At 42.6% G+C, this 18,737-nt stretch overlaps 1 protein-coding gene across 1 annotated transcript in view; it reads left to right on the top strand.

Annotated features, from left to right (window-relative positions):
* Positions 1 to 18,737, top strand: part of LOC130361878 (receptor-type tyrosine-protein phosphatase beta-like) — a 150,638-nt gene that overhangs the window by 41,171 nt on the left and 90,730 nt on the right. The window contains exon 3 of the mRNA XM_056565503.1: positions 11,297 to 11,545. Coding sequence (XP_056421478.1) covers positions 11,297 to 11,545 — 249 coding nt within the window. The remainder of the gene's footprint in view (positions 1 to 11,296; positions 11,546 to 18,737) is intronic.

Genomic DNA, 18,737 nt, shown 5'->3' with positions numbered 1-18,737 from the left:
TCTGAGTGTTCTCCTTTGTGAACAAAGCAGACTGGCAGCTCATAGTGTTTAGGACTCCAGCATGAGTCTGAAATGCTTGCTGCCAGGACTGGTAGGGAGACCCCTAGTGGTCATTTCTTCAAAGAGGAAAATTGAATAGAAAGAAGCATATATTTTAATAACATGCAATCGTAAAGTTATTCTGCATACATTAATCTATAATATATCAAAAGTTTTTTTGATAGGAGGTACCCTTTAAGCCAGCTCTAGCCCTTAAATTTTTTTTGGATTGCCGCACAACCGCTTTTAATGTCTGACCATTGACCTTCTTAGACCAGTGCTATTTTGACCATAACATATCTGATCAAGTAATCAACTGCTAAAGCCAAACAAAGGATCAGCTATTTGGTATTAGTGTTGAGCGGCATAGGCCATATTCAAATTTGCAATATTTCGCGAATATATGGACGAATATTTGTCATATATTCGCTAAATGCGCATATTTGTAATATTCGCGTTTTATTTTCGCATATGCGAAACTTCGCATATGCGAAAATTAGCATAAGCACAAATTAGCATAAGCGAAAATTCGCAAATGCGAAAATTAGCATATACAAATTTCCGCATATGCGAAAATTCGAGCACCAGTCTCACACAGTAGTATTAGAGCCTTCTGTACACCACACAAGCTGGAAGCAGAGAGGGGTGATCACTGTGATGTGTACTGTGAAGAAAAAAAAAAGAATATTCGCAATTACGAACATATAGTGCTATATTCGCGAATATTCACGAATTCGCGATATTCGCGAATAAAATTCGCATTGCGAATATTCGCGAGCAACACTATTTGGTATACCACATGGACATTTACATTTCGTAGGGACATCTATTGACAGTCCCAGAGGTTGAGTCATACACAGTGATGTCGCAAACATAAAATTTTCGCAAATGTTTGCGAACCGGCGAACCGGGCGAACCGCCATTGACTTCAATGGGCAGGCGAATTTTAAAACCCACAGGGACTCTTTCTGGCCACAATAGTGATTTAAAAGTTGCTTCAAGAGGACCATGGCAAAACTCCCATGGAAAATTACATAGTTCATCCAGAGTCTGGTTTTAATCCATAAAGGGCATAAATCACGTATTATTCCTAAATTCTTTGGAATAACATGCTTTAGCCCCCTTTATGCAGCACATAGAGCCCCCCTTTAGGCATCACATAGTTAGATCCCCCCTTTAGGCAGCACATAGATTCCCCCATATTAGGCAGCACATAGTTAGAGCCCCCCTTTAGGCAGCACATAGGTAGAGCCTCCTTTAGGCAGCACATAGAGCCCCCTTTAGGCAGCACATAGTTAGATCCCCCCTTTAGGCATCACATAGTTAGATCCCCTCTTTAGGCAGCACATAGATTCCCCCATGTTAGGCAGCACATAGTTAGAGCCCCCCTTTAGGCAGCACATAGATTCCCCCATATTAGGCAGCACATAGTTAGAGCCTCCCTTTAGGCAGCACATAGAGCCCCCTTTAGGCAGCACATAGTTAGATCCCCCCTTTAGGCATCACATAGTTAGATCCCCCCTTTAGGCAGCACATAGATTCCCCCATATTAGGCAGCACATAGTTAGAGCCCCCCTTTAGGCAGCACATAGTTAGATCCCCCCTTTAGGCATCACATAGTTAGATCCCCTCTTTAGGCAGCACATAGATTCCCCCATGTTAGGCAGCACATAGTTAGAGCCCCCCTTTAGGCAGCACATAGATTCCCCCATATTAGGCAGCACATAGTTAGAGCCTCCCTTTAGGCAGCACATAGAGCCCCCTTTAGGCAGCACATAGTTAGATCCCCCTTTAGGCATCACATAGTTAGATCCCCTCTTTAGGCAGCACATAGATTCCCCCATGTTAGGCAGCACATAGTTAGAGCCCCCCTTTAGGCAGCACATAGATTCCCCCATATTAGGCAGCACATAGTTAGAGCCTCCCTTTAGGCAGCACATAGAGCCCCCTTAAGGCAGCACATATTTCGATCCCCCTTTAGGCAGCGCATAGATTCCCCCATATTAGGCAGCACATAGTTAGAGCCCCCCTTTAGGCAGCACTGGTTTTATTTCACAGCCAAAAAAGGTATTTTTTTTATTTTTATTTGAACAACTATCACACCAAATGTGATTTGAACTAGTGTGACAATGAGCAAAAAAGGTTGCCAGCGGAGTTCGCCTTTTAAGCAGAGGTCCCCAACCAGGGTGCCTCCAGCAGTTGCAAGACACACGGACTGAACTTACAGCCCTTTTAATACTGTAGTTAGTTGCTTGAAGGAAATTAAGTTTTACACCGGAGTACCCTTTTTAACCAGCGGTTCCCTCCCAACCAGGGTGCCTCCAGCTGTTGCAAGACACACGGACTGAACTTATAGCCCTTTTAATACTGTAGTTAGTTGCTCGAAAGGAACTTAAGTTTTACACTGGAGCACCCCTTTTAACCAGCGGTTCCTTCCCAACCAGGGTTCCTCCAGCTGTTGCAAGACACACGGACTGATATTTGAGCCCTAAAAAGGGCTTTTTTGGGTGCTGTCCTTAAAGCAGATGTTAGACTAGTGCTTTAGGAGTAAAGTGGACCCTGAATACACCACCTAGCAGCAACCTAGCTATCGCTTTCCCTATTACAGCATGAGCAGCTTTTCTGTCCCTCCACTTTCTAAGCCTGCAGCATGCCAAATGAAGGTAAAATGGCGTCCGCGCAGGAGGTAGGAGGGTCTGGAAGGGAGGGACTGCTGCTGATTGGGTGTAATGTGTCTGCTGACTCTGACTCACAGGGACAAAGTTTACCGCAATGTTAAAGTATAGGGGGTGTGCTCCTTTTACACAATCACAAATATATAAATATATATATATATATATATATATATATATAACTTCAAAAAATGGTGCGGCACTCCAAATATCCAAAAAAATAACTTATTTATTCCACATGTCAAACAGTGCGACGTTTCAGCCCCTCAATGGAGCTTTTTCAAACATAGTGATACCACACACAGGCTGGGGTTATATACCCAGCTCAGTAATAAACAGTAATTACATAATTAATCAATACAGTGATGAAAATACATAAAATGACAGTGCAATTTACAAAAAATAAAGTGCTTAAGAGTACCATAGGTACATATATAATGTGTACAGTGTCACAGTGAAAGTTTTAAAAGCAATGTGGCTTGAATATACAAAACTCCATCATAATAATAGTTAATAATACACCACTGATGCATATAAACATTAATTAAATATACATATACAGAAAACGCCTACCCGCTCTGTTGCCATGCCGTTCGCCACGTTTGGCTCGTATACAAACAGTATGCGCCTGCGCCAGAAAATCTCCTAATCTGTTCACATCCTGTTTCCGGGATGCCTGGCCAGTCACGTGGGGCGCCATGCGATCACATGACCACAGGAGCTAACACGTGACCATCAACCAAAAGTCTCCATGGCAACGGCGGCGCTGACAGCACCGCTGTCTCCATGGAGACCACCCGTCGGGAACACTTCTAACATGGATGCCCAGTACCCGGGTCCAGCCCACTGACACACAAACGCAGCGGCCGTGGGCAAGGAAAACTAAATAAATAAGTGAAAAAAATATCCAATGTGCAATGAATGAATACATGTATTGTGTCTGTGTCTGTATGGCTGAATATACCTAACAATGTGTGAGAAGGTAAATGAAAAATGCAAAATAAAATATAATTAATAAAAATGAAAAGAATTAATTAAAATTAAAATAATTTAAAAAAAACATTTTTTATAAAAAAATAATAATGATGAAGATAATACATGAAATGAAAATAATGACAAAAACACAAAATAAACAAAATAGTATATATATAAAAGAAAAAGCTCTCTACATTATGAAAGCCGACTCCATTGGCATTAGTCCCACAAGGGGTATGGGTATCTATTAACTTATTAGCATTTCAGGACTGGGAGCCTCCCTGGTATGCAGAACCACCACTCCTCCCCCCGTGTAAAGAGGGCATAGGTCTGGCAGTAACCGGGGGACCTGAGGCTGTGAGGCCATATAGCCCCCATGGCCCCTGGTCTACCCCCTGCATCCAATTCAGGAGTGTGCCAGCCATCAAGCAGCGCCAATCCCATGCCTAGCATGAAGCGATTTACGTACCACATATGGAGGGCTATCTAAGGGGTAAAACACATCCCTACAGAACCCTAAGATGAATAATAATAATAAAAAAAGAAAACAAGACAAAATGAAAAAAACTTATTAATTAAAATACAACAAAAAAATATAATAATAATAAAATAAAAAAAAATAATAATAAATGAATAAAAAATAAAAAAATATAAAAATGAAAAAATAAGATTAAAAATTGTTTTAAGAAAAAACAAAAAATGGTGAATGCTGAAGAAAAATACACTAGTGCAAAATGTGTGTAATCTTATCAGTGATGTCCCTTCCACAGCAGCTGCGCTACATCAGTTACATAGGCTAGAACCCGAGCGCTGTAGTATCCATTAAACCGGTCAAAATAGGTTACTACCATAAAAAAAATTTTGGGTAGATACAGAACAGCACAAAAAACATAGTGATATGTAAATAGGCACAGAACGGGTGGCGTATTTCTTCACATTCCATCGAATCCTTCCTATCTTCCATATCTGAAAGGTATAAAAACAAGATATCAATATACAATATGGGTATCACCACCATATGTATGAAGGAAGAAGTGAATGGCAGGTTAAAATGTCTCTCAGGGTTCTATCTAAATGGCATTAAATTCAACGTTCAATCCATTGGGCTTCAAACAGTTCAATTGGTGTATCCACCAAAGTTCTCTTTTTCTAAGCTTGGCCAGTCTATTCCCCCCTCTCGCTGGGACTGACACATGGTCAATGGCCATAAATCTGACCTGTTTTTCGTTGTGACCCTTTTCACAGAAATGTTTGGCAACTGGCAAGTCAAGTTTCGCTCGTCTAATTGAGTATCTATGGTTGTTCATCCTTGTCTTAAGGCTCCATGTGGTTTGACCCACATATAGGAGTTTACAAGGACAAAACAACACATAGATAACCCAAGTAGAGTCGCATGTGAGATAAAACTTCAAAGAGTAAGTCCGTTTGGTGAGAGGATGTACAAAGCTAGATCCTTTGACCATTAATGAACAGTTCACACACCCCAAACAAGGGAATGAACCCAGTTTAGGTGTGGCAAGTGTCGTCTGGGCATGATCAATGTTAGATGGTAATGTACTCTGTCCCAGTCTGTCCTTGAGGTTCTTGGACCTCCTGTATGACATTAGTGGCTTATTGTTGAATTCTACAATATCACCAAAGCTCCTGCTTAAAATATTCCAATGTTTATTCAATATAGTAGAAATTTGTCCACTGCACGTGAAATATGTAGAGGTGAATGGAATTCTGTTCATCTTGGTCTTGAGTCTAGCTGTCATAGTAGATTCTCTAGTCATAAGTGATATAGTGTTCCTATGTTGGTCCACCAATCTACGTGGGTATCCCCTGACAGTAAAGTCACCGGTCATTTTGTCAAGTGTCTCTTTTAAGGTCTCCTCGTCATCAATCACTCTCTTCGCCCTCAGCATCTGGCTGAAGGGGAGAGACTGTACCATTTTCCTAGGATGGCAACTGGTGTAATGCAATAGAGTGTTCTTATCTGTAGGTTTAGAGTATAGGCTTGTGTGTAATGTGCCCCCTTCATTTTTAACCAACACGTCAAGAAAACTCACACAGTCACTAGACTGAACCATAGTAAATTGTATAGCAGAATCAATCCTGTTAAGAAATGTATGGAACTCTTCTAGTTCCTCCAGCGACCCTTCCCATAGGAGGAAGATGTCGTCAATAAATCTCCACCACCCCAGACAATGTCTGAAGTGGTGGGATGAATAGACGACACCTTCCTCCATGGCCGCTATGTAGAGGTTGGCGTACATGGGCGCCACATTAGTCCCCATGGCGGTCCCGACTAGTTGCAAAAAATATTGTTCTTCAAAAATAAAATAATTATGGGTCAATATTAAATGAAGTAACTGCAACATAAAGTCTTGGGCCGCCATGGAGTACTGTGATTTAGACAATGTATGTTTAACCGCATCAATACCTGCCTCATGCCTAATAGAAGTATAAAGGCTAGTTATGTCAAAGGACACCAAAATTACACTGGGGGGAGCTCTGATGTTGTTGATTTTGTTCAAGAAATCACTAGTGTCACGTATATACGACTTTGCCGAAAACACAAATGGTCTTAATATCTTATCAAGAAAAATAGAGGCGTGGCTAAGGACGGAGTCAACACTGTGGTAAATACCTCCTCTTATGAACTCACTAAGTCACAAATTTTGCTGTTATCCAAAGGTCTAACCTTTTGTCCCATTACTAGTCCAGATTGGTTTGCTTTAGAGTGTGACTTCCAAGCCTTTTTTAGACGTCTTAAACTCAAAATCTGGTTTGATGTTCATGATAATTCCAGTGTTACCCCCCTAGATGCGGAGAGAGGTTGTGAATTACATTTAAAACAGTTTGAGCTGTTCAATCAGTCCTCTTTCAATCCCACAGTGGTCTCCCATCCTTTGGAGACATATATGGGACTGGTTAGGAGTGATATTGAACGGCTCAGAACTAACGTTGAAACCAATGGGATTCAACACAGTAATTTGTCCAAAGATGAACATGTGGCTTTGAAAGAATTGGTCCAGAACCACGACCTCACCATAAAACCCGCAGACAAGGGCGGTGGGGTCGTGGTGATGGACACAATTAAATACAGAAATGAAATATATCGACAACTTGTTGACACCAATACTTACTGTAAACTAGACAGGGATCCTAGAAGCGACATCATGACAAAACTGACTGGTTTGGTTGACCAAGCATTTGAAGAGGGGATTATTGATGATAAGTTGAAAGAATTTTTGATTGTGAGGTTTCCTGTCACTCCTTCGATATACGTCTTGCCGAAAATCCATAAATCACTAGTTGATCCACCTGGAAGGCACATCGTTTCGGGCCGGGACTCCGTCCTTAGCCACGCCTCTATTTTTCTTGATAAGATATTAAGACCATTTGTGTTTTCGGCAAAGTCGTATATACGTGACACTAGTGATTTCTTGAACAAAATCAACAACATCAGAGCTCCCCCCAGTGTAATTTTGGTGTCCTTTGACATAACTAGCCTTTATACTTCTATTAGGCATGAGGCAGGTATTGATGCGGTTAAACATACATTGTCTAAATCACAGTACTCCATGGCGGCCCAAGACTTTATGTTGCAGTCACTTCATTTAATATTGACCCATAATTATTTTATTTTTGAAGAACAATATTTTTTGCAACTAGTCGGGACCGCCATGGGGACTAATGTGGCGCCCATGTACGCCAACCTCTACATAGCGGCCATGGAGGAAGGTGCCGTCTATTCATCCCACCACTTCAGACATTGTCTGGGGTGGTGGAGATTTATTGACGACATCTTCCTCCTATGGGAAGGGTCGCTGGAGGAACTAGAAGAGTTCCATACATTTCTTAACAGGATTGATTCTGCTATACAATTTACTATGGTTCAGTCTAGTGACTGTGTGAGTTTTCTTGACGTGTTGGTTAAAAATGAAGGGGGCACATTACACACAAGCCTATACTCTAAACCTACAGATAAGAACACTCTATTGCATTACACCAGTTGCCATCCTAGGAAAATGGTACAGTCTCTCCCCTTCAGCCAGATGCTGAGGGCGAAGAGAGTGATTGATGACGAGGAGACCTTAAAATAGACACTTGACAAAATGACCGGTGACTTTACTGTCAGGGGATACCCACGTAGATTGGTGGACCAACATAGGAACACTATATCACTTATGACTAGAGAATCTACTATGACAGCTAGACCCAAGACCAAGATGAACAGAATTCCATTCACCTCTACATATTCCACGTGCAGTGGACAAATTTCTACTATATTGAATAAACATTGGAATATTTTAAGCAGGAGCTTTGGTGATATTGTAGAATTCAACAATAAGCCACTAATGTCATACAGGAGGTCCTAGAACCTCAAGGACAGACTGGGACAGAGTACATTACCATCTAACATTGATCATGCCCAGACGACACTTGCCACACCTAAACTGGGTTCATTCCCTTGTTTGGGGTGTGTGAACTGTTCATTAATGGTCAAAGGATCTAGCTTTGTACATCCTCTCACCAAACGGACTTACTCTTTGAAGTTTTATCTCACATGCGACTCTACTTGGGTTATCTATGTGTTGTTTTGTCCTTGTAAACTCCTATATGTGGGTCAAACCACATGGAGCCTTAAGACAAGGATGAACAACCATAGATACTCAATTAGACGAGCGAAACTTGACTTGCCAGTTGCCAAACATTTCTGTGAAAAGGGTCACAACGAAAAACAGGTCAGATTTATGGCCATTGACCATGTGCCAGTCCCAGCGAGAGGGGGGAATAGACTGGCCAAGCTTAGAAAAAGAGAACTTTGGTGGATACACCAATTGAACTGTTTGAAGCCCAATGGATTGAACGTTGAATTTAATGCCATTTAGATAGAACCCTGAGAGACATTTTAACCTGCCATTCACTTCTTCCTTCATACATATGGTGGTGATACCCATATTGCATATTGATATCTTGTTTTTATACCTTTCAGATATGGAAGATAGGAAGGATTCGATGGAATGTGAAGAAATACGCCACCCGTTCTGTGCCTATTTACATATCACTATGTTTTTTGTGCTGTTCTGTATCTACAAAAATTTTTTTTTTATGGTAGTAACCTATTTTGACCGGTTTAATGGATGCTACAGCGCTCGGGTTCTAGCCTATGTAACTGATGTAGCGCAGCTGCTGTGGAAGGGACATCACTGATAAGATTACACACATTTTGCACTAGTGTATTTTTCTTCAGCATTCACCATTTTTTGTTTTTTCTTAAAACAATTTTTAATCTTATTTTTTCATTTTTATATTTTTTTATTTTTTATTCATTTATTATTTATTTTTTTTCTTTTATTATTATTATATTTTTTTGTTGTATTTTAATTAATAAGTTTTTTTCATTTTGTCTTTTTTTCTTTTTTTATTATTATTATTCATCTTAGGGTTCTGTAGGGATGTGTTTTACCCCTTAGATAGCCCTCCATATGTGGTACGTAAATCGCTTCATGTTAGGCATGGGATTGGCGCTGCTTGATGGCTGGCACACTCCTGAATTGGATGCAGGGGGTAGACCAGGGGCCATGGGGGCTATATGGCCTCACAGCCTCAGGTCCCCCGGTTACTGCCAGACCTATGCCCTCTTTACACGGGGGGAGGAGTGGTGGTTCTGCATACCAGGGAGGCTCCCAGTCCTGAAATGCTAATAAGTTAATAGATACCCATACCCCTTGTGGGACTAATGCCAATGGAGTCGGCTTTCATAATGTAGAGAGCTTTTTCTTTTATATATATACTATTTTGTTTATTTTGTGTTTTTGTCATTATTTTCATTTCATGTATTATCTTCATCATTATTATTTTTTTATAAAAAATGTTTTTTTTAAATTATTTTAATTTTAATTAATTCTTTTCATTTTTATTAATTATATTTTATTTAGCATTTTTCATTTACCTTCTCACACATTGTTAGGTATATTCAGCCATACAGACACAGACACAATACATGTATTCATTCATTGCACATTGGATATTATTTTCACTTATTTATTTAGTTTTCCTTGTCCACGGCCGCTGCGTTTGTGTGTCAGTGGGCTGGACCCGGGTACTGGGCATCCATGTTAGAAGTGTTCCCGACGGGTGGTCTCCATGGAGACGGCGGTGCTGTCAGCGCCGCCATTGCCATGGAGACTTTTGGTTGATGGTCACGTGTTAGCTCCTGTGGTCATGTGATCGCATGGCGCCCCACGTGACTGGCCAGGCATCCCGGAAACAGGATGTGAACAGATTAGGAGATTTTCTGGCGCAGGCGCATACTGTTTGTATACAAGCCAAACGTGGCGAACGGCATGGCAACAGAGCGGGTAGGCGTTTTCTGTATATCTATATTTAATTAATGTTTATATGCATCAGTGGTGTATTATTAACTATTATTATGATGGAGTTTTGTATATTCAAGCCACATTGCTTTTAAAACTTTCACTGTGACACTGTACACATTATACATGTACCTATGGTACTCTTAAGCACTTTATTTTTTGTAAATTGCACTGTCATTTTATGTATTTTTATCACTGTATTGATTAATTATGTAATTACTGTTTATTACTGAGCTGGGTATATAACCCCAGCCTGTGTGTGGTATCACTATGTTTGAAAAAAGCTCCATTGAGGGGCTGAAACGTCGCACTGTTTGACATGTGGAATAAATAAGTTATTTTTTTGGATATTTGGAGTGCCGCACCATTTTTTGAAGTTATCAATTGGCTGTGATCGAGCCTGAGGAGCTAGCACCCGTCTACTGTGGTATAGTAGTGCTGCATTTTTTTGGACATCTATATATATATATATATATATATATATATATATATATATACACACACACACATATTCTGTATATAAATGTCTAAATTATTATGTTTGATGCTCACACAGAACATACCTTAAGGTACATTTTCAGAACTGATTGGTGTTTGGAACTATTACTATATACCCTTGTCACTAGAAACTGGTGCCTGGTCATTGCTTTTTAAAACTACTGTTTTGTGCTATTTTAATTTTTTGGTGATTGGTGATAATCATAGTCCTTTGGAGTATCTTATATTTGACTTTAACCTTTCTGTCATATCTTGGTTGTTGTTTTATCCCTCATTTTACTTGAGGTTAAGGAACGACACCGTGGTTGAGGCCACCCTGTCAAGGAGGTGGGTCCCTCCAGCAGGGCCAGAGGCACAGGAGACTTCAGTGTAAGAAAGCACAATACCCTTTGCCTTACCATTCATGATTCCATTATCCATTTGATTGTCCCTCCCTAGGTCCCACCTTCTGTACCTATAACAACTACATTGGTAAACACCATCAAGTACGGCATCTTCCAGGGTCTATGCACTAAGGTTTTGATTTGGTCTCACCTATTTTGCACGTTGTGGATTATTATTTGTGGACCGCCTATCTCTATTTTACCTATGAAAATAAATAAAGGCTATGATTTATGTGAGATTTGATTTGATCAGAGGTTTAGCATCACTGAATGTACATTTTACAACAGCTTTGACAAAGTACTGTAAAGATAATATACTCATGTCTCTGAGATTAAGTGTGATACAATTTTTCCTCCACAGTGGCCGATAACATCACTGCTACACTTATTACCACCACAGCAGTCTGGCTGAATTGGGATCCATATGTTGGTGAGAATTCATCCTATAACATCTCTATCTATGGAGAACCATCCAGTACCTGGACAGTGAACACTACTGAATTGCAGATCACTAATCTGACATCTGGGAATCTGTACAGGATCCAGGTTTCAGCATATGAAAATGATGAATTACTGTTTGGTTATGGTGGTGAGATCAGTCTGTACACACGTAAGTATGATGTACCTCCATTTAGAATATTCTGCAGTTGGTGTATGGGTAATAGATTTAGTATGATGTCAAAGTCATGATATATTTACTTCATTCATTTATCATTTATTAGAGATGAGCAAGCAAGCCCCGTGAACTCGGATTCGATTCAAATTTCGGGGTGTCTGCAGCTCACCAAACATTCGAACATGATAAGCCCAGGTTTACAATGATTTTATGGTTAATGTGTCAATCAGCTCCCAGGCCAATAGGAGACAGCAAACAGGGTAGGGATTTTTACATAGTTTTAAAGACATGGGGGGAGATTTATCAAAACATGTCCAGAGGAAAAGTTGCTGAGTTGCCAATAGCAACCAATCAGATTGCTTCTTTCATTTTTCAGTGGCTTATTCAAAAATTAAAGAAGCGATAAGATTGGTTACTATGGGCAACTCAGCAGCTTTTCTTTTGGACAGGTTTTGATAAATCTCCCCTATGGTGCTCTCAGCTGCGGCCATTCTGGAGAGAGACACAGATAAAGAGACAGTGGGGGGTATGTATGAAGGATTTTACCCTGTTTTTTTGACTGTGATTTGTCAAATGGTTTAGAACAAAATCACTGATTTCACTTCGTGATTTCAATTACAACCATTCTTTGGTCTGGAATTCATTAATTGCAACTTTTCGATTTGGCGCAAGTTTAGGCGCAAATACCTTCATTTAGGCGCAAATCTACACCATGAATAAAGTGACAGAGAAAAAAGCTACAACAATAGAATGTCCCAAAGTCAGATTTACTGCCTGGAATTCTGGGGTCTGCGCCTTTTGTAGGGGTACATTTGTGCCAAAATTACAAACTTGCGTACGACAATTGATAATTTTGGCGCAAATATGCTCCATTTGACGCAAAAAAAATCATACATAAAATCAAACATTGCCACACCATTATTGATACATGTCCCCCAGTGTGTATGAGCAGTTGGAGCCAGAGATCCTGCTGAATCAATCCCAAAAGCCTTATCATATAACAATAACCTCCACAGAGTGCAGAGTGCAGTGAGCACAAACCCTAGGCTATACAATACTTTGTAGTTCACTCGTCTTAACCATTTACTATAAAAAAAAAAAAAAGTTTTCAGTTTTTCATCCCCTGTGGAGAACGTTACAAAATATCTGCCTGTACAAAAAAAAAACACAACAACATTGCTTAGGAAGCTTTAGTGTGCATAAGATGTAGTGCAGCCAGACATGTTTTGTTTTTTCCTGTATATACCGACTGAGTTCACAAATAGTATTCTGGTAAACTTAGCTTAAACCAAGAGTTAAACCCACAGGGAGTGGGGTGAAGGAGAAAGAATTATCTGCCAGCATGTTCTTTTTTTTCTGCTGTAGACCCACTCTATTCTTGGTCCAGAATCACATTGTGGTGTGATCCACTTGCCCCCTTTTTATTACATACAGTACAGACCAAAAGTTTGGACACACCTTCTCATTCAGAGTTTTCTTTATTTTCATGACTATGAAAATTGTAGATTCACACTGAAGGCATCAAAACTATGAATTAACACGTGGAATTATAGATATAACAAAAAAGTATGAAAATATGTCATATTCTAGGTTCAAGCCACCTTTTGCTTTGATTACTGCTTTGCACACTCTTGGCATTCTCTTGATGAGCTTCAAGAGGCAGTCACCTGAAATGGTCTTCCAACAGTCTTGAAGGAGTTCCCAGAGATGCTTAGCACTTGTTGGCCCTTTTTGCCTTCACTCTGCGGTCCAACTCACCCCAAACAATCTCGATTGGGTTCAGGTCTGGTGACTGTGGAGGCCAGGTCATCTGGCGCAGCACCCCATCACTCTCCTTCTTGGTCAAATAGCCCTTACACAGCCTGGAGGTGTGTTTGGGGTCATTGTCTTGTTGAAAAATTAAGGATGATCTAACTAAACGCAAACCGGATGGAATAGCATGCCGCTGCAAGATGCTGTGGTAGCCATGCTGGTTCAGTATGCCTTCAATTTTGAATAAATCCCCAACAGTGTCACCAGCAAAGCACCCCCACACCATCACACCTCCTCCTCCACACCAGCACACCTGTGAAGTGAAAACCATTTCAGGTGACTACCTCTTGAATCTCAAAAAGAGAATGCCAAGAGTGGGCAAAGCAGTAATCAAAGCAAAAGGCGGCTACTTTGAAGAACCTAGAATATGACATATTTTCAGTTGTTTCACACTTTTTTGTTATGTCCATAATTCCACATGTGTTAATTCATAGTTTTAATGCCTTCAATGTGAATCTACAATTTTCATAGTCACGAAAATAAAGAAAACTCTGAATGAGAAGGTGTGTCTAATATATAATAACACCAGCTGACCTACACCAGTGATAAGAGGTGGCTTAAAACATAACTTTTAATTGTTATCCTCAATAAAAGATACATATAGTACAACTAGTGCCATTTTGTGCATGTACCCAATGATCTTTAAACCAGAGTATTACTGCTAAAAGAAGAAATCGATATTCCTTCCTCAATAATATCCAAGTAGGGAGTGCTATAATGTTATACCAGCACATCCGTTCACATGAAAAAGTTTGTGTCAAAGCACGTTCAACCTGATGTGACTAACCATCTAGTGGTCATTCAACATACAATTACTCCCTCAGTCATCCTATGGTGGTGACTGAAATACCCAACGCGTTTCTATCGCCTATTGCAGCGATGTCATCAGGGGAGATAACACAGGAGTCAATCACGAAAGACCTTCAGGGTAAGTATCACCTGAACGGACTCACACAAGGGACCACAACATGCCAATGCGCATATCATGCGATGGCCTCTTGTTTGTAGTACTTAGATATATAAAGGTATCAACAGAAAACCATATGGATATATCTCCTGAAGTCCGGTGCCAATGGGGGCCTATCCTGCAAAAGAAGAGAAAAAGGAACATGTATATAGACAAGTGGCCATATATAGCTGATCTTTGTTTAAATCAATCAGCATAACTGTCACGATGCCGGCTGGCAGGTAGTGGATCCTCTGTGCCAGAGAGGGATTGGCGTGGACCGTGCTAGAGGATCGGTTCTAAGTCACTACTGGTTTTCACCAGAGCCCGCCGCAAAGCGGGATGGTCTTGCTGCGGCGGTAGTGACCAGGTCGTATCCCCTAGCAACGGCTCAACCTCTCTGGCTGCTGAAGATAGGCGCGGTACAAGGGAGTAGACAGAAGCAAGGTCGGACGTAGCAGAAGGTCGGGGCAGGCAGCAAGGATCGTAGTCAGGGGCAACGGCAGAAGGTCTGGAATCACAGGCAAGGAACACACAAGGAACGCTTTCACTGGCACTAGGGCAACAAGATCCGGCGAGGGAGTGAAGGGGAAGTGAGGTGATATAGGGAAGTGCACAGGTGTAAACACTAATTGGAACCACTGCACCAATCAGCGGTGCAGTGGCCCTTTAAATCGCAAAGACCCGGCGCGCGCGCGCCCTAGGGAGCGGGGCCGCGCGCGCCGGGACAGAACTGACGGGGAGCGAGTAAGGTACGGGAGCCGGGGTGCGCATCGCGAGCGGGCGCTACCCGCATCGCGAATCGCATCCCGGCCGGAGGTAGTAACGCAGCGCCCCGGGTCCGTGGAACCGACCGGGGCGCTGCAGTGAGGGAAGTGTAGCGAGCGCTCCGGGGAGGAGCGGGGACCCGGAGCGCTCGGCGTAACAGTACCCCCCCCCTTGGGTCTCCCCCTCTTCTTGGGGCCTGAGAACCTGAGGATCAGACTTTTGTCCAGGATATTGTCCTCAGGTTCCCAGGACCTCTCTTCTGGACCACAACCCTCCCAATCCACTAAAAAAAAAGTTCTTCCCCTGACCTTTTTAGAGGCCAAAATCTCTTTGACAGAGAAGATGTCCGAGGAGCCGGAAACAGGAGTGGGAGGAACAGATTTAGGAGAAAAACGGTTGAGGATGAGAGGTTTAAGAAGAGAGACGTGAAAGGCATTAGGGATACGAAGAGAAGGAGGAAGAAGAAGTTTGTAAGAGACAGGATTAATTTGACACAAAACTTTAAAAGGACCAAGATAGCGTGGTCCCAACTTATAGCTCGGGACACGGAAACGGACATATTTAGCGGAGAGCCATACCTTGTCTCCAGGGGAAAAAATGGGAGGAGCTCTTCTTTTCTTATCTGCGAATCTCTTCATGCGAGAAGAAGCCTGTAAGAGAGAATTTTGGGTCTCTTTCCATATGGTGGAAAGATCACGAGAAATTTCATCCACAGCGGGCAGACCAGAGGGCAAGGGGGTAGGGAGGGGGGGAAGAGGGTGACGGCCGTACACCACGAAAAACGGAGATTTGGAGGAAGATTCAGAGATTCTGAAATTATACGAGAATTCGGCCCAAGGTAGAAGATCTGCCCAGTCATCCTGGCGGGAGGAAACAAAATGTCGTAAATAGTCACCCAAGATCTGGTTAATTCTCTCTACTTGTCCATTGGATTGAGGATGGTATGCAGAAGAAAAATTTAATTTAATCTTGAGTTGTTTACAGAGAGCCCTCCAGAATTTAGACACAAATTGGACGCCTCTATCCGAGACGATCTGTGTAGGCAACCCGTGAAGACGAAAAATGTGTACAAAAAATTGTTTAGCCAACTGAGGCGCTGAAGGAAGACCAGGAAGAGGGATGAAATGTGCCATTTTGGAGAATCGATCAACGACCACCCAAATAACAGTGTTGCCATGGGATGGGGGTAAGTCAGTAATAAAATCCATACCAATCAGAGACCAAGGTTGTTCGGGGACAGGTAGAGGATGAAGAAAACCAGCGGGCTTCTGGCGAAGAGTCTTATCCCGGGCACAGATAGTGCAGGCTCGCACAAAGTCCACCACATCAGTCTCTAGAGTCGGCCACCAATAGAAGCGAGAGATGAGTTGCACAGATTTCTTGATGCCCGCATGACCTGCGAGATGGGAGGAGTGACCCCATTTGAGGATCCCAAGGCGTTGGCGTGGAGAAACAAAGGTCTTTCCTGGAGGAGTTTGCCTGATGGAGGCTGGAGAAGTGGAAATCAGGCAGTCAGGAGGAATGATGTGTTGAGGAGAGAGTTCAATTTCAGAGGCATCTGAGGAACGAGAGAGAGCATCGGCCCTAATGTTTTTATCAGCAGGCCGAAAGTGAATTTCAAAATTAAATCGGGCAAAGAACAGAGACCACCTGGCCTGACGAGGATTCAGCCGTTGGGCAGACTGGAGGTAGGAGAGGTTCTTGTGATCGGTGTAAATAATAACTGGAAATCTTGATCCCTCCAGCAGATGCCTCCATTCCTCAAGTGCTAATTTAATGGCTAGAAGCTCTCGATCCCCGATGGAGTAGTTCCTCTCCGCCGGAGAGAAGGTCCTGGAAAAAAAACCACAAGTGACAGCATGCCCGGAAGAGTTTTTTTGTAGAAGGATAGCTCCAGCTCCCACTGAGGAGGCATCAACCTCCAATAGGAAGGGTTTAGATGGGTCAGGTCTGGAGAGCACGGGAGCCGAAGAAAAGGCAGACTTGAGTCGTTTAAAGGCGTCTTCCGCTTGAGGAGGCCAAGACTTGGGATCGGCATTTTTTTTTGTTAAAGCCACAATAGGAGCCACAATGGTAGAAAAATGTGGAATAAATTGCCTGTAATAATTGGCGAACCCCAAAAAACGTTGGATGGCACGGAGTCCGGAGGGGCGTGGCCAATCTAAGACGGCAGAGAGTTTATCTGGGTCCATTTGTAGTCCCTGGCCAGAGACCAAGTATCCTAGAAAAGGAAGAGATTGGCATTCAAACAGACATTTCTCTATTTTGGCATAGAGTTGATTATCACGAAGTCTCTGAAGAACCATACGGACATGCTGGCGGTGTTCTTCAAGATTGGCAGAAAAAATCAGGATATCGTCCAGATATACAACAACACAGGAGTATAGTAGATCACGAAAAATTTCATTAACAAAGTCTTGGAAGACGGCAGGGGCGTTGCATAGACCAAAGGGCATGACCAGATACTCAAAGTGTCCATCTCTGGTGTTAAATGCCGTTTTCCATTCATCCCCCTCTCTGATGCGGATGAGATTATAAGCACCTCTTAAGTCCAGTTTGGTAAAAATATGGGCACCTTGGAGACGATCAAAGAGTTCAGAGATGAGGGGTAGGGGGTAGCGGTTCTTAACCGTGATTTTATTAAGACCGCGGTAGTCAATGCAAGGACGTAGAGAGCCATCTTTTTTGGACACAAAGAAAAATCCGGCTCCGGCAGGAGAGGAGGATTTACGGATAAAGCCCTTTTTTAAATTTTCTTGGACGTATTCAGACATGGCAAGAGTCTCTGGGACGGACAGAGGATAGATTCTGCCCCGGGGTGGAGTAGTGCCCGGGAGGAGGTCAATGGGACAATCATAAGGCCTGTGAGGAGGTAGAGTCTCAGCTTGTTTTTTGCAAAAAACGTCCGCAAAGTCCATATAGGCCTTAGGGAGACCGGTTACATGAGGAAGCACAGGGACACGGCAAGGTTTACTGGGAACCGGTTTTAAGCAGTCCTTGGAACAAGAGGGCCCCCAACTCTTGATCTCCCCAGTGGACCAATCCAGGATTGGGGAATGGAGTTGAAGCCAGGGAAGTCCAAGAAGGATTTCAGAAGTGCAATTGGGGAGGACCAACAGTTCAATCCTCTCGTGATGAGATCCGATGCACATTAGAAGGGGCTCCGTGCGGAAACGTATAGTACAGTCCAATCTTTCATTGTTTACACAATTGATGTAGAGGGGTCTGGCGAGACTGGTCACCGGGATGTTGAACCTGTTGACTAGAGAGGCTAAGATGAAATTTCCTGCAGATCCAGAGTCCAGGAAGGCCACAGCAGAGAAGGAGAAGGCAGAGGCAGACATCCGCACAGGCACAGTAAGACGTGGAGAAGCAGAGTAGACATCAAGGACTGTCTCACCTTTGTGCGGAGTCAGCGGACGTCTTTCCAGGCGGGGAGGACGGATAGGACAATCCTTCAGGAAGTGTTCGGTACTAGCACAGTACAGGCAGAGATTCTCCATGCGGCGTCGTGTCCTCTCTTGGGGTGTCAGGCGAGACCGGTCGACCTGCATAGCCTCCACGGCGGGAGGCACAGGAACAGATTGCAGGGGACCAGAGGAGAGAGGAGCCGGGGAGAAGAAACGCCTCGTGCGAACAGAGTCCATATCCTGGCGGAGC

Source organism: Hyla sarda, chromosome 3 (assembly GCF_029499605.1).
Source record: "Hyla sarda isolate aHylSar1 chromosome 3, aHylSar1.hap1, whole genome shotgun sequence".
In the NCBI taxonomy this organism is placed as follows: Eukaryota; Metazoa; Chordata; class Amphibia; order Anura; family Hylidae; genus Hyla; species Hyla sarda.
Note: the sequence above shows the minus strand (reverse complement) of the source record. Positions and strands in the feature narration are given on the sequence as shown.